Genomic DNA, 17783 nt, shown 5'->3' with positions numbered 1-17783 from the left:
TCTGAGAATTCCATCCACAGAGCAGGAAGGGAAAAAGGTTCTGTCAGGAACATACTTTATGAAATAGAATAGCCATAAAGAACAATGCCTCTGATTAAATTTAGTTGTAAACTGACTTCCTGCAGCTGCTAAAAGTGATCTCACTCTAAGAATTTATTCCAAGCTCAGGAATGATCTGACAAACACAGCCCTTTGCATCCACATTTGTCCCTCTTCTTGTACCCTCAAATGATTCAAAGCCACACATGATAACTTTAAGATCTGTGATTTACATTTGATAACCAACCGACTCAAATATATTAAAGTAATCTAATCAATAATTCAAGATAAATATACCCTCACAGTCTGTTGTGTAAGGTTCTTTAATACCAAGTTTTCTGGAGTAAGTACTCTTTTAAATGTGCTAATCATTTCTCCTGTCCATCATTTTGATTCAAAGATCCAATAGTATTGGCCTGCTTCCAGAGCTTAGTGGTTTGACTCTATAAATACTTTTCAAATAGAAACTTACAGAAGCAAATGACTAATCACTGCTCAGGGTATGTTGTATGAATTAAGCAGAACCAAGTACTTGCTCTTCCCAAAGGAAGGCTTGTGCAGGTCTCCTTCCCATGTTCATTAAAGCATAGTGAAAACTGTATTTCCTATCTGTGCCTGAAATACTTGAAAAGAAGTGAAAACAAATTCCATCACTAAGGCAAGTTGTCACAGGGAGGTGGAATAAACTATTTTATATAGTGAAGGTTATTGACTTCAAATTTATGTTCAAATTCTTGACACCAATTTATTCCATAAAAAGGTGTATATATTGTCTTGTCTTATAAAAACATCTAATAAGATTGACCTAGCATTTGCAATTTTTTTAACTGACACCAAAAAATGTAGGTCATTTATGTGAGTCTTTTTAATCAGTTCTATAACCCTCATTGTTGACACCTTCCAAGACTTTCATTAGTTCTAATTTGTATAACTAATGAACATTCAGAAGAAGCCCTTGAGAAGCAGTGGCAGATGCCAACTGAGAGGTAAATGCAGGAATAGGGTGGTTTGTAGATTGGTTTTTGTGGCTGTTGTGAACATCATCACTAAAAGCAGCTCAGGAAAAAAAAAAGGTGATTTGGCTAACATGTCTGGATCACAATGTATAAGAGAGGGAAACAAAGCAGGAACTCAAGGACAAAGACTCTAGAGGCAAGAACTGATGCGTAGGCCACGAAAGAGTGCTATTTTCTGACTTGTTCTCTATGGCTGGTTCAACCTGCTGTCTTCTACACCTCAGCACCACCTGCCCTAGGCAGCACAGAACACAGTGGTGCATTCTTAAATAAAGAAAATATCCCAACAGTTTTGCCTACAAGCCAATTTTATTGAGGTATTTTCTCACCTAAAGTTTCCTCTTTCCAGATGACCCTAATGCTGGGGGTCTTCCCTGGCTCTTGTTTGCTGACAGGGCCCACAGAAGAGATAAGGAGTGATCAAGGGGAGGGAGGGAATCAGGCAGGGTCTAGGGAATCGTTCACCTCTGACTGGACTAGCAACCAGACTGCTTCTTTATTTATACAGGTTTCACAGAACAAAAACAGACTAACAATTATCCAAGAAGTACAGACTATGTGTTTGATTTTTCATTACATGTCCAGTTTTACAAGTTCAGTCACAATTAGAAAGTTCAAACAAAACAAATTTTATTTTTATTATCAACCCTATAACTCCAACTTAAATAATCTAAAGAATGTCACCTCCAAAGCAAACACACATTATATGACAGCCTGCTTGTAGGCTAGTAGTATTTGTAGTTTGAAAGCACTCCAGACAAACTGAAAATATCTGAACCAGTCTTTTTATGAATAGCAATTACTAATACCTAACTCGCTTACTGTATGTTTCATCATTTATGCTATTAAGGTAAGAGAAGTTTTAGTCAGTCTATCTTATTTACTGAGTTTTATTAATCCAGAGACGTACCTTGTATGATGCCCTATCTTTAACCTACATCTTTAGAGAGTTCTAAGCTTATTGTAAAGGGAGGGCCTTGAATCAGTAATCCATTCTCCTGGCCAGTCGGTTTGTCAATTGTCTCTGCTTACCCTGCACCAATTATACTGACTGAGTTTGCTCAGGGGCAGATGCTCCAAAAAGATGCCTGGAGTAATGGCTTCATCTACTATGTACTTATCTGTGCTTAATGATCTCCAGGGCATTAGGAAGACTTCCAAATAGAACCGGAAAAGTTATTTTACGATTTTTCTAAAAAGACTCAGACATAATTTTCTCAAAAAAGGACACAAAATTAATCATAATGCAGAAAGTCCCCAAGAATGAAAGACACAGAGACCAAAACCCAAAAGTGGAAGATAGGAATGACAGCAACTGCACATTCTGCTCAGCTTTGCTAGAACTGTGTCAGACAGCTGTGCTGGCTTAGTGACTCTCGACATTTCTATTAGATATGCCTGTACCACCCTAGCTTGGGTCAAGTTCAGAAAAATTAGCCAGCTCAGATGTATTAATTGTGTTGAATACGTACACAAATTCATAGTGTCCCATTCATTAGAAAATTACACACCAGCAAAAACAGCACACTACTGATATACATTAATATGAGGGAATGCACAAGTATTTGGTAAGGGAGAGAAATCCAACCCAAAGAACTGTAGGGTAGAAGAGTTTGTTATATGACAGTCTACAGGGCTGAGAAAGCCACAGGCCAATTTCAAAAAGATAGAATCCAACTTCTGGGGATAATAAATATGTTTAACTCTTGATTGTGGTGAAAGTAGAGAACTGTACATCTCTTCAAAGATAACTAAATATCAAGGTTACAGCCAAAAATCACACCCAACCAATGCTAAGTAAAATTAAAAAGAAATTAAGGGCCAAACACTACATCTTACAACGCAACCAAAATTTGAAAAGAGCTTGAAATCATTGTGTATGTAGTACAAGTATTTGCAAAACACTTCTTAGGGAATGTGTGTGCCTCTCTCCTGAACTTCATCAGGTATTCACCAAGCTATCCTATGCTCACTATACCAAACCTTTTAAAGGTCATCCTGAATTTTCTTTGCTTATGCACTATTTTATTATTAGTCAATGTATTACTGTTAATCAGAATTTCTCTATATTGTCCACAGATAGTAATGTATTCCTGAAACCCTTGACATAAGCACGGCAGTCCAAGTCCTCCAAGTGGCCATAAGTGTTGCACTAGTGTAGCAGCCGCACATTCAGATAGAATCTAATGCACCTCACCACAAAATTCCTAACCTCGAGCAACTGCTACCTGCTATGAAACGGATAGAGAAGAAATGGTTGACTAACTTACAACATGTCACTACTTCCTCTGAAGGCATAAAGGACACTTACTACCAAGATGCCTGAGTTAGTTATGCTGGTAAAGGCATTAAAAGCAGCCTTAGGAAGTGGCCCCATGGATGCATGTTTAAGTATTTGTTATTTTTAATTTTTGTTGGTGTGGTGTACTTGTTTCTGTCTACGTGCACATGTGGGTGTAAAGTGCACATGCAAGTACATGCACGTGGAGCACAGACGTCTCTGTTGAGTGTCTTCTGTTACATTTTTTATTTGGGAGGCGTTTGTTTGTTTGTTTGTCATGGTGTCACATACAAGTTAAAGGACAACTTACATGTGGGTTACTTACATGAGAGGCAGCTGGGTACCTGGTTGAGAACAGGCCTTGAACCCTGGAGACCCTCAGGGATGATAGGAGTTCGACCTTGCTCCTGGGCCCCTGGTTCTTTTCATTCACATAGCTACAGCCCCTCCCATAGAGAGGTTTGTGGCACAGGTAGAGAGAATGACTATAGGCCACAGAGCCTCAAGATATATCTCCATATTCATGAGATGCCTAAAGGCCAGAGGGCATAGCCAATTAGGCATTCCTTCCCAGACCCTCCTCCTAGCAAAAGGTATTTAACCTCAGGCCTGCCCTGAGAATACCAGGGGTATAGCTTCATCCAATTTCCGCCATGACAATAAACATCTTAAGACTGTATCTTAAGACCATGGACTCTTTCTCTTCTTTGGGGCCTGCCATGGGGAACTGTAAAGAAGGTCTTCAACTACAGAGCCACAGTCTAATCTCCCGCTGATGACCTCTCTATGTTCCAGCCTCAGAGACCACCAAGTCAAGCGAGCAAGCCAAGCCAGCCATGACCCAGCCAAGCAAGTTGCTGTGACCAAGAGTCTCATCCCTGCGGGACACAGCTAGAGCTTCTCTCCCTACCCACTTTGGCTGTGGGTCGATCCAGCCCATACACCCCTGTCTCAGCCTTTCCACAACCTCTCAGCAGCCCCTGAGAGCCCAAGGTCTTGAGATCAGTTTGTTCCAGGCCACCTCCTGACCCAGGGACTTCCAACTCAAGAGCTCTGGCCCCCGAGAGACCTCAGACTGTGTTCCCTCCACCCACAGAACAGAGTCCCATGGCTTCTCACAGCCTGATATCCACCCAGCCACCCACATGGAGTGAACACAGTCAACTTCCCATGCCTCTGCCTCCCTGAGCTGTGGCCCCAGACCCTTGGGGCGGCAGACACGGGACTCACAATTCAACCCAACAGGACCCACAGGCACACTACAGTCTAACACTTATAGGAGTTAGTAAGTGCTACCAAGTAGAATCTAGGGCTCTAACTCAGGTTGTCATGTGGGTAACAGAGACCTGAACTTAGGCCTTCCATATTGATTAAACTATCTCCCAGGTCCCAGTTATTTTAATTATATTTTCATCCTGGTTTACCTGGAACACAGTTTATTATGGATAAGTGGAGCTACAACAGTCATCCTTTAGGAAATGTGGCCAATCTGCTGATTGGAGACTTGCAGGCATAGAAAAAACTGAAAGTTTGAACAGGGAACTCTCTCCAGTGCTACGTCCTGTACATTCTAGAGAATCACCTCACCTCACCACTGACTTGTATCCCCTACTCTGAAATCTTAATAGAAATAAAATTAAGGCAAGATGTGTTCTGCCTTTTCTCACTAAACTAATCTTTCCCTCAGTCCTCTCACTGAGTGAGAGTGCTCAGCAGAGAACCTTTTGTATGAATGCAGGAGCATCTTTGAGAAGTCTGTCTTTTAAATTACAGTATTCCTTCCTATGCATCTCAGCTAGTTAAAATAATATTTACATAAAATTAACCTGTAACACTTCCTATTCAGATTTCTGTATGCATAATTTACTCTGAGAAACAATGATTAAAACAATCCTCACCATTTCAAATATCTTTAGACAGAACACCATCAAGTCGTAGCTGATTCTTAGACTCTTCTGCAAATTAGCCTTAAAAATCTCTAAATCCCAGTCACGAATAACATGCACACATGCACACATGCACACACGCACACATGCACACACGCACACACACACACACGCACACATGCACACACGCACACACACACACATGCACACACACACACATGCACACACGCACACATGCACACACGCACACATGCACACACACACACCTTTTACATTTAGCACTAATGTCCATAGTGTATGTCGTTCTCAAACTATTAATGAATCCAAATCTGAGTACCTTGCTCAGAATAAGATGCATTTGATAAAATTAGAATGCAAAATAGTATAATAGTCTGTCATAAGTGAAACATAAGCTAAGTAATTTTAAGCAAAAATAAATATTATTTTTAGATATAAAACATTTATATCACATATAGTTTCTTATAATAGTACAAAAATAAATATATGCAATTATGAAATATTTCTTCAGTATTAACAGTATTCTGATTACTTAAAATCTGATTTTACATGTGAGAAAACCCATGCTAAAAGATAGCTTAGTCTCAGTGACATCTCTGTTGAGTTATCAATGAAAGAACATTAATCCAACAAGTTTTCAGATGCTCATTAGTGCACTAGATATTAGAGGCATGCAAAGATGATTAAGTGTGATTACCAAAATCGAGCAGTTCACCACACAGTGAAAGGTATAAGATACATCTTCACAAGATAAAATGAAAGAGTAAATAATTAAAAAGCATTATGCAAAGTTAAGAAGCAATAGATCACTAGAAATTTATAATCTAGTAAAGGACATAAGTCCTTACAACTTTAAATCAAGGTAAAATAGGAATGGGACATTGTGATTCATAGGCAGGAGCACAGTGAGTGAGACAAGTTGCAGCAAGCAGGCTGGAGAAGAGGGGTGCTCAGGTGCACACTCAGCATCAGCTGAACACTGGTACACAGACAGCATTGCTACAAGAAATGTTGGTGTCCTCCATTACTACTTCTCAATAACCAGCACAGCACAGGCTTTTCAAGTACTGATTAGTCTGTTCAGAATAGAACCTGCATAGCTCTGTGTACAAGGTAAGACATGAGACAAGGCCCAAGCAAAGTAAGAGAGTAGAACATAGCATGTTTAGGACAATTCTCTTTGTGTACAAATCAAAGAAAAAAAACTATAGACATATCTGAAAAGATAGCCATAACTCAAGGTAAGGAGTTTAGCTTTTGCCATGAGACACAGAAGAATCTCCCTCAACAACCAACACATAGGCACTTACAAATATGTACCCATATGCATACACCATGGACTACAATGATCCCATGTCTCATAATTTATTATACTGAATGTTTCTCTTTATATAACACTACAACATAGTACATGCATTTTTCATTTTTTAACTTTAAGCAAAGATTTATTCAACTTTTATAAATATCTTGATGCTAAAAAACCATACTCTTCTTACACAACATTCACAAATGATAATTTAATGAATTGACAGTTCAGTAAAATCTACATTTAAGAAATATGTATTGATTATTAAAACACAGAGACATTCCTAATTATGCATACATAAGATATGTGTCTTAGCAGTTAGTTCTTACATTTATATTTAGAGATACACCTGATAACCAGTTACCCCAAAATGAGACTAAATATTTGAGATTCACCAATATCAAGTATTCATATTTAAAATTTTTTACAAACTAATAGCACTCCTTCCCCAGCCACCCACCCCCTCATCCTCCCACCCACCTCCACCTCATCTCTCCCTCATATCACCCCTCCCTGGGGAATCAAGGGGGACAGGTTTTTTCAGTGTAACCCTGCCTGTACTGGAACTCACTCTGCAGACTAGGCTAGCCTCAAACTCATAGAGATCTGCTGCCTCTGTCTTCTGAGTGGTGGAAGTAAAAGCATGCGCCTCCACATGTCTCACTGTATAGCCTGGGATGGTCTGAATTTCACTAAATTGACTTGACTGGCTTGAAACAGCGAGACTCACCTGCATCTGTCACTTTAGTACTATGAGTAAAGGCTTTTGCTATCATACTTGTCCTGGCCTGTACTCTTGCTATTATTCTTGAGATTGTACTTTTTAGAAAGACAGTTTCTGGAGATTCCACTAGTTTTTCTATTATGCTTCATAGTTTGGTTTTTAATTAGTGGCACTAACTTGTATTTGACAAGTTAAATAAAAATATTTTAATAGAATATGAAATCAAACAATCTTAAGTATATTATCATGTAAAGACTTTGAAATTTCATTTTAAACAAGTGATTAAATTAATTTTACTATTAGTTTGTAGAAAATTTTAAATGCATTTTTCAATATGCTATTCTAACATACAAACAACAGGTTAAATCATAACATTGTCAAACAAACATGTCATTGTACTTTGTCTCATTTTCTTCCCCTCTGTTCACACTCACCTTCTTCTACCCACTTCCTTCTCTATCTGGTTCCCTTTATCCTCCCAATTAAACACAACTTCTACTTTCTTTTATTAATTTCTTTTATGTTGTGTGCATATATGTATACTCTATGTATGCCTGGTGATTACAGATGCTACAACAGAACAATAGAGCAGTGAATCCCTGAAACCTGAGATATAGAATGTGGTGAGCCACCAGATACAGCTGGGAAACAAACTTGAACTTGGGTCCTCTCCAGGAATAGCAAGTGTTCTTAACCATTGAGCAATCTCTCTAGCCCCATCCACTCTTATTTTTTTTAAATTGTCTATATGTCATCAAGCCTACAGATGTGATTTCAATTTCTAGAAACCACACAGTGAAATGAGATAACTGACTCAGCATAAATTGTCCTTTGACCTCCACACTCATGCTGAGACCACACCAGTGTGTACACATATACTAAATACGCAAGTAAGTAAACAGATGTTAAAAGGGATGTGTTAACTACTCTTCAAGAAGTTAGGTGACTCCTGTGTCCTCTATTTTACTACACTGATCTACAGGCGTGTTTCCACGTCAGTACTAAGTGGCTTTTGTTATTGTGGCTCTGTAGTATAATTTCAGGTTGGTTATTTTGCTCTCTTTGTCACTACCCTTTCTGCTACTGAATTCACTCTATAATTCCATATAATTGTTGGGATTCATTTTACTAGCCTTCTGTTTTATGCCATTGGTCAATCTCAATCTGTAGATTCTTTTCAGTGTCAATGAAAAACAAGAATCATCCAAACCCCAAAGCATTCATTAGTAAAGACTAAGGCAGAAGTTCACTTAAAAATTAACTAAAATATCAATAAGGAGAATCCATCAAAGTTTGTATATCAAACTTAAACTTACTTGAAAAAGTAATTATAGGCAAGTGAATAATAATATCTATTGTTTCAAAGGGCAGAATCAATAGACAAATTCAGTGAAACTCTTTGCTGTATAGAAAGAAATAAGTAATAGATATTTTTGATTTATTTTGTTTCTTCCTACTCACTATCATACTAATTACCATTCTCTGCTTTTGCAATAGAAGAACATGTTTGTTTGTTTACTTATTATCAAACAAAACCTGGTACCTGAAGGTAAGTTGCTTTTAGGATTAGAGCAAAGGCTGATAACTACTTAAGTAAGGTGGCGTGGACATGAGGCATTTACTAGGTGGAGTACAGCATACACAGAACTACAATTACTGTACAACTACACTGCAGGAAGCATCTGAAATACACTGCCAGCACGGGGAATGGAAGCTTCCAGAGCCGAAAGCATCAGAGGTGAGGAGCCCCAACAGAGTAATAACAATGACATGGCAGTGAAACAAGACGAATCAGCTAGAGGCCTGTACCACAGTGTGTCCATGCTCAACAGCACTGCACTGTAAGATCAGCAGTGTGCTGAAGGTAAAGTCTCATAGTTACTGCTCTGATGGCAACAAAATGTAACCAAGATTCTGAGGAACGGGGTGGTTCCAGTGCAGAACTGGAGCTACCAATGGGAAGATGCCCAGCTTCAATGCCAACCAGGACTATATAATATATCCAGGTAACCAAGGCAACCTAGAATCTCACCTAGTCTGAGAATCAAAATATATCTTTTAAGGTTTTAGAGCACTAGACTAATACTCTAAAAGTACATAGTGAGAGAACATAAGATATACTCCTTCCTTTTAAGGTGTATTTCTGGTGTTTAACCATGTACTTTCTATGTTCCACAATAACTAGGCATTGCATTTCTGCTAACTGAAAACAGCTAAAGTCAGCAGGCACTTCTGTATCTTCTGACTCAGTGCATCTCAGAAACACCAAACCCAAGACCATGCCAGTATTGTACAGAATGTCGACCCTTGGTGTTCCGATATCACCTCCTCCTGTTTCTCTTCTGTCCGCCATCCAAGGCCCAATTCGTATTCAGAGTGCTGCCTCTCAAAGTCCCACAGCACTGCATCCTCCTGAGCCTCCCAGAGTGTTTGCCTTACCTCACATGCCACCCTCACATGTGGCTCTGTTGAGAAGTAGGGCAGCTGGCAGGCCTAGCCAAGGCCGAGGACATACACCATTTTTGTTTAGGTGCTCCATAAAGGCTAGCTTCATTATAGATTGATGTCTAAAAGCAGAGTGGCAAGCAGTGGGAGAACACATCAGGCCTTGTCTTTCAATCAAAAGGAGAGAGGCCCAGCAATGACTCAATTATGCTGCCCTAGATAACCCTGCTGTCCCTAGATAACTGTGCCATCCCCTGCTTCCACCTTGGTCTTCCCTTCTACCTCAAATGTACAAATGCTTCATGTTGTCTTCAACCAGGCATCGTTCTTTAAAAGAATCCATTTTTTTGTTGAATAATTATAGGCCTCTATAGTGTAAATATACTTGATAATAAAAAGAAACATGGGGGGGGGGGAAAGGCCAGCCTGAGCCCACAAACTGTAATTTGACCTTTTAAAGTTCAGCATTTTGTTGGTGTTTTATTTTGTTTTCCATTGTGAGGGCTTTTTGTTAAAAAATACAATTAAGAGGAATTATGTGTAGTCACCTGTATCCAATTAGTTCTACTGGTCAGGGCCTGGAAGTAATGAGATTTATTCAAATGATTTAATTCCCATGCAAAGAGGTTAGGTTCACTTATCACTTCTAGGTACTCTACCCTTCCCCAGGCCAACCATCCCTCAAGGCATCAGAATCACTACAAGCATCATTACAACCTGAAAAATCAATGCGTATTAACTACATTGCTTCACTAAACATCTTCATGTATAGACAAACAATTGTAAGATAAATTCTATACATTCCTGAATGTCTTCAATAAGATTATTTGTAAATTTAATGGGGCATAACACCTGTGATGCCAGCACTCAGGAGGCAGGGAACCTGTGAGTTTGAGGCCAACCTGGTCTACATAGTGAGTTCCAGGACAGCCAGGGCCATGTAGAGGGAACCTGTCTCTAAAAACAATACAAGAAAATCAAACAAGCAAAAAAATTATTTATAATATGATGAGGAATACTTGATAGTTATTTTGAAATTAATTAAAGTAACATCAAAAATAATGTTACTTGTTTCCAAAATCACTAATGTTTTGCTTTGAAATATGAATAAAAAAATGTTCCCTTTTGTCTTTGCTACCAATGCTTGGCTCACCTAAAAAATACCCACTATCTACCTTTACTTTTGGCATATCTGTTAGAACGCAACAGAGAGTTCACACTGGTGAGAAACTTAACAGATGTAATGCATGAGGATATATCTTTGACTTCATTTCAGGTCAATGGAAACATCTTCAATTTTTTAGTGGGGAAAGATTTTTCTGTTGGGAAAAATGTGGCATATATTTTATCCATTGTGTATTCTTTGCAACATTTGAGGTTCCACACTAGAGAAATAGTACAATTACGAAAAACTTTTGAAATCCTTCATCCAATGTTTAAATCTTAGATAATGTCAACTATTTGTGTTTGGTGAAACTCTGAGAATGTGACAATGTAGGAGAGCTTTCATTAAACTTTTCCTTGTTCACCATCAAATATTGCCAGATCAAGGCAAGTGTGGAATCCAGAATAATATAGTGTTATATAAGACTTTCATGGATAGAGCAATAATGCATTCTAAAGGGAAAATAAGTAATGTGTGTATTATAGCCCTCAAAATATGTAATACAACAGGCAGCATTCTGTTTAATTTATGCAAATGAACAAATTCAGGCAAGTTGTACTTAAGAGAGTGATTTACAAACTGAGCCACAGAGACTACATGTTCTTTATCCTGTATTATACCTACAGATGTGAAGAGCGTTTCGAGTATCCAGTATTCATGATTCTTATCAAATGCTGGTTTTATGTTTCAGGATAAATACTGACTATAAGTCCTTTGTGCTCAACAACTCTGTTCCCATTGTCCTGTCAATAAATCTGAATGATTCAACAACAACAACAAAAAATACCCACTATAAAGATCTGTAATTCTTCATAAGCATTTCAGATGGTTCTTGTCATCAAGGAATAGGTAGAAAGTGCTGAGTTAATACTTGCCAAGTCCTGCTTTTAATTATGTTCTTGAGTTGTGTCTACCTTTAGAGAAATAATGTTCAACTGCCATGTTTCTGGGCTGTGTTTGCCATTAGGGAAATAGTGTTCAAGCATCAACTACTTGGTAGCATCCAGGATATAGGCATGAGACAGACAATGCCCAGTTTATAATCTGAGCCCCATGACATGACTCCCTATTCTGAAATACATGCCAGGGCACTTTTTAAAACAACTTAGATGTTTTTCAGACATTGTCCATGTCAGGTTTTGTTAGAGAAACTTGCAAAGTTCTTTAATAAATAAGTAAATGAAATTTAACTGTCCTAGGCTGTCACTATTGTTGCCTTTTTGATAAATGCAGCCAGTCTCCAGACGTTAGCAATACCATCTGATCTCAAAGGAAGCACGACTTCTCCACAATATGAAACCAGCTGCTCAGCAGTACCTCCAGTATTAGAAAGCTGAAGTTAAACATTCTGATGTTACAAAGAAAAATACATGACTTCAAACCACGTATGTTTAATGCTCACACAGGGCCCGTTATGCCATAATATTTTTATTTTTGTTTTGGAAGCAACTAGGCGATTTCTCAAATGCCAAACCCTTTCAATACAGCTACTAACACATACGAGAATGACTGAACAGTGTATTCACAAACAGTGAATTTTCACAAACTATGTACTCAAATCTACACTGTGAAATCCTGTGCTTCCAAATAAGTTGGGCAGCAAACACGTTCACATCTGAACTAGTTTGAAAATCTGTTTCTATCAAACATGTTCTCTCATTGAAAAAATATCTCACCACACAAAGGTTAGGAAACCAAGACAATGCAAGGAGCAATTCATGTGATTGCCTCTCTCCAAAAATATGTGTAACTCAGAAATAATTAAGATATAGTAAGTCCTACTGAGACTTATTCAACACTAGTATAAAACCTCACATTTTCTATAACAGACTATTTCTTTTCTAGGAGTACAGTTTTTATTCATTTAAAGTGTATTAGTACCAACATAAATAGCAATTTTAGGTTTTATTTTACCCAATCTTTAAAGTCCACACAAATTTCAATATGTGATAACTTGACTTAACTAGGCTTTAAAGTAATAGAATAGAAATTTAAAACCAAGAATAAAGCTGATCCTAATTCTAAGAGATCTCATTCAAAGAAAGAATGCATCATGGTTGCACAGCTCAGCTCTCTCAGAGGTGGCTTCCTATGATGAATATGAAGAAAAAGAAACAGTCACCAAGAATGAATAAAAGTAAGGAGCAGCAGAAGTGAAGAACATGCAAACAGACTTGTTGGAGCTTACCTCTCTCTCTCTCCTTCAGTGAGATCATATAAGTGGTTGGCACCTCCATCAGCACAGGCTCTTAAGAGAGCTTCAAACAAAAAGAATACAATTCATGTCAGTAAAGATGGCAAAGCACAGTCTCTGGCATCTAAAAAGCAACCATTCAGAACACACTGCCACACTACCCTGGATCATGAGTTTACCTTATGATATGTGTGCTGTTACTACAAGTGACTCTTCATAGGAAAACAGAACCACCCACAGACTCTCTGCATCTTCTCCAGTCCCTCAGAACAGAGGTGGAGACTGTGGTGCTACCCTGTTCTACATTTGTTTTTCCTCTTTTATTACAGAGGCTGGGTTCGGGCTTAAGAAGGCAGCTTTGAACAGTCAGTTGCTCTGACTATATTAACATGCTGACATTGAACTTCCACTGGGAACAGTGGTACTTTCAAGTAACAGACTGTCTCACTGTTCTGTGCCTCCTTTGTCTTCTCTCTGGAAACATTGAAGACCATCCTTTTCTCTGATGTTTTGGAGTTCAAAATTATGCCTAAGCAAACTGTGCTTTCCAAAGCTGAGGAAGCATCTCTCAAGTTCTGGTGAATCTAAGTCATCTTAACTCAATTACTTCTTGTGGTCCATCCTGTTTACCTTTTTGTCTCTGTGAATTTTACTGAAACATTTCTGTGGACAGTCTTACCTGAACTCAGCCTTTCTCCAAATGTCTCATTCTTGTCTTTCTTCTGTATGTGACATTCCTTCAACTTTCTTTCAATTTATAAAACCTCTCTTCAATTATGTCAATTATCAATATTATATTAATAATTGTATGTTAATATTAGTTGAGATTACTATTTTTAAACTATTAAATCAAATTTCAAGAAAGGACCTTTGTGACATTTTGTTGCTACTTTTTAATATTCCTTTTCTTAAAAAAAATTAAAATGAGATAAAACAAAAACTAACACAATGGAACTGGACAAAACAAAGAAAAAAATTATAAAAAGCCCCAGAGAAGGCGCAAGAAACAAAGGCCCACTCATTCTCACACTTTGAAATCACATTAAAAACACTTCTCTGGAAGTCATAATATATATGTAAAGGGCTTTGTGTATGCTGCCGTGGTGTCTGAGAGTTCATGTGAGATTCGATCAGGTTGATTTAGAGAGCCTTGGCCTCATTTACTTATTTTTTTTAAAAAAAAATCTTTGTCCTAGAAGTTAAGATAGAACTACTTTTTTATCCTATAGAGTAGGAATGGTTGCAAGACACTGGTGATTTAACCGGATATCATGGCAATTTCTTAACCTTTAACAGACCAAGGTCTTGTCTTCTGCCCCTACAAAACTATTAGGATCAAAGCTACTAAGTACACTTGGTTACTTCTTCATTGTAGATTTATATAAGAGTGATCAATAGTAATGATGCCATAGCCCCAAATTTATGCTGTCCTGAAATTTCCTCAACCAAAGAAATTACTCCATTACTTTCTAATTTAGTCTCAAGCAAGTGGCAGAATAGAGCCAGATTGTTTTTTCAAAATATTTCATGAATAGCTTGTATTCCAATTGCTAATAGAGTCTTTATTCCTATCTGTGGGTTTCCACTGTCTGTATTACTCCCAACAGCACTGTCTTCCAGGCTCCAAATAGAACAGCCCATTAAGTTCCATTCAACTGCTTTCCTAGTCCAAAGTTTCAATGTCTTCCACACTAAGTCATTAGCATGAGCAAATGCCCAAGACAGGAATAGCTTCAGAAGAAACAAACTACTCTGTTGACCTACTTCTTCATTTTAAAACCATCCTATCACCTTTCTATTTGTAGATTTACCTATAGATTTAAGAAGATTTAGAACATTCAACTTTAACTTGGATATGTTAACATCAGGAGGGAGAATGTAATGGCTATCTAACAAACTCTAAGGATAGACAGAACAGCCCACCAAAGTCTATTTTCTCTGTGATCCCTGATATATATATAAAACAAAATCAGGCTAAGGGGGTAAAACACTTAAGTTTTAACTTGAGGTTCTTCACTATAGAGTAGAGTCATTAAACAATTAATAATTTAATACTTATATCTAGTTACAACATATGAACACACTGGGCATTCAGTAAACAGTTTTCTCTACTTTATGTTAAAATTTTAAAAGTATGAGAAGTTTATATTCTTAAAAAAGAATAGCCCAAGCTACCACAAAATATTAAATAAAAGCAGAGTTTCTAGAAACACAACTCAGAGGGATGGCTAGTTTCATTACCCGCCCTAAACACTTTATAATGACTGGAACCCAGAATTATATTATGCTATGAATATAACAGAAGTTCATAGAATTTGTGGCACATGTCCTACATATCAAAATCATCATCAGTGAAGAGGGAGAAATGAACTCACATAAAATAGCAAAACATCACTGATTGGGGAGCATAAAAAGACTGATTAATAGAAACAGATGGTAAACGATCAGTAATTACCCTCAGAGTATAAAAAGTAATTCTCCATAAACAAAATTAACAAGTATATGAGATCTTTTATGTAAAAATTTATTTACTAAAGCAATATAAAATGTAAGAAATAGTGTTTAATTGGTAAAAATTAACAAGTATAATGATATCAATTTCCATACTACATTGCATAGCAAAGATCAGCTGAATTCAACATTTAAGTCCTTTTAAGAGCCAGGGGTAAAGATCTGTGATAGAGTGCTGACCTAGCATTTGTGAGGCATGGTTTTGTCCCTAGTGATATCATAAACAAACAAAAAAACAAACAAAAACCAGGTACATTTGGTACTAAGCACATGCTGCTGTAAAAGAGAATGGAGTGAGAAGCAAACGTATGTATGTCTTCTAGATTAACAAAAGCTTCATTGGCAATGAGCAGACACAGGCAGCATCAAAGGAAGAGACACATAAAGGAACTCAACACACCCAGCTCTGCTAAAATTTCCTTTATTAATCAATCAAAAAAATTAAAGACTTATTACTTCTAACATATTTTATGTTAGATTTAGGGAAGTTTATGAACAGACAAACACTTAGTAACTAAATTTATCTATATTACCAAGGTTATTAGTAGAAAACTGAGTTAGAATAGTAACTAAGGAAATGTACAGACTACCGTCTTGTTACACACAAGTTAGAAATGGAGATTTATTCCTTCTGAAGGGAAAAAAATTCACTTTCAAAACAATTTCATTCCCATAAGGTACCCTAAAAACACTCTTTACTTCTTTTAAATTTTATTCACAAAAATATTTTCCAATTTTACAAGTACATAAAAAATTAAATTCAAAAGAAAATATTTGAAGAATATAGCAAACAATGCTGGCACAGGTTCACACATGGCAATGTGAAAACCTGCAACACATGTAACCAATAAGGGAATGACTGTAACAGAACCAGAAGTGGGCAGCATGCTAAAGGAGTCAGATAAATCACAACAAATTGGTCTCAAAATGTTCATTCATCATAATTTAAATTGTCCTCAGCATTACTGCATGAGTTAGCTCTTAATGTGAAATGTCCGTTAGCTTACACAGCAACATTTTTGCAGATTGTCCAGTAATGGTTGAACAATCATTTACTATGCTTCAGGTTGATAAACATCTGAAAACTAAAATGCACTAAAAACCACTGAAGCAACTTTTCTATCTCAGCAACTCTGGTATATTAAAGGTATTTTTAAGTGTTGTTTTTTAACTCAGCATTTAGCAATATTAACAAAAAAGAACTGCACTCACAATTACAGGTAAATTGGTGCTTTCAAAATCTTCTGTTGAATAAGACTGAAGAGAAATAATTTCACTTACTGCAAAGCGTACTATTAAAGTAATTCCACATATTTATATGAAAAAGAAGAGAAGAGGAGGAGAGGAAGAAAAGAAAAATCTTGCCATTTCAGTTACTTAAAAAACACTGGAGTTCAATTTTGGTCCCAGTATCTACGAACACTGACAGGCCCAATGATTTTAAGCTAACCCCTACAACTCAGATTCTGATGGAAAAAGATCACTAAAGTTACTATGGTGTGTGCCACAAAATTAACATAAGAATCCAGAAATGGCAGAAAGACAATGTACATAAAGCAAGAAGAGAGGTGCAGAGGAAGATGTGCAACTTCTACAGGCAACTCTGTGCATTTACAGTATTTTCAAATGTGCTTCCCCGTTAACGTAGAAATTCAATACAGACAACATATGCTTACCATCTTGCCGATGCTAAGCATAAGGATAATTGCTGTTGCATTCATATAATAATAGAAAAAGATGCAGCAGGCACACATGACTGACATGTAAATATTGGTAGCTACACAATACTCCTCATATTCTATCACCAAGAAAGTTGTTTTTATATACACTAGTATGCTACTTGTTTGAATCTGTCATCTTCCAGAATGAGCCTTCTACACCATAGGATTATAGGAACATGTCATTACATTTGGTTTAAGTAATTTTTTATCTTTAATCTTTTTTTACAGTCCAGTCGTTATCCCCTTCCTGTTCATTCTGCCCTCCAACAGTTCCTCATCCCATTTCTCTTCCCCTGTCCCATCTCTAAGAGGATGTCCCCACCCACCCTCATCCATAACCCTTCCACACACTCCCCTCCCCAAGCCTCCCCATACCATGGGACCTCAAATCTCTCAAGGGTTAGGTGAGGTACATCTTCTCTCATTAAGACCAGACCTGTCCATGTTCTGCTGTATATGTGTCTCAGACCAGCTAGT

The 17783-nt window shown here is 37.4% G+C and overlaps 1 protein-coding gene across 2 annotated transcripts in view; it reads right to left on the bottom strand.

The window, feature by feature from the left end:
* The window catches only part of Tpk1 (thiamin pyrophosphokinase 1), a 323577-nt gene that overhangs the window by 208866 nt on the left and 96928 nt on the right, over positions 1–17783 (bottom strand). For both annotated transcript variants that reach the window (XM_034519348.2, XM_034519349.2), the window contains one exon: positions 13069–13138. In XM_034519348.2, the coding sequence (XP_034375239.1) occupies positions 13069–13138 (70 nt within the window). The remainder of the gene's footprint in view (positions 1–13068; positions 13139–17783) is intronic.

This window comes from Arvicanthis niloticus, chromosome 15, assembly GCF_011762505.2.
Source record: "Arvicanthis niloticus isolate mArvNil1 chromosome 15, mArvNil1.pat.X, whole genome shotgun sequence".
Lineage (NCBI taxonomy): Eukaryota > Metazoa > Chordata > Mammalia > Rodentia > Muridae > Arvicanthis > Arvicanthis niloticus.
Note: the sequence above shows the minus strand (reverse complement) of the source record. Positions and strands in the feature narration are given on the sequence as shown.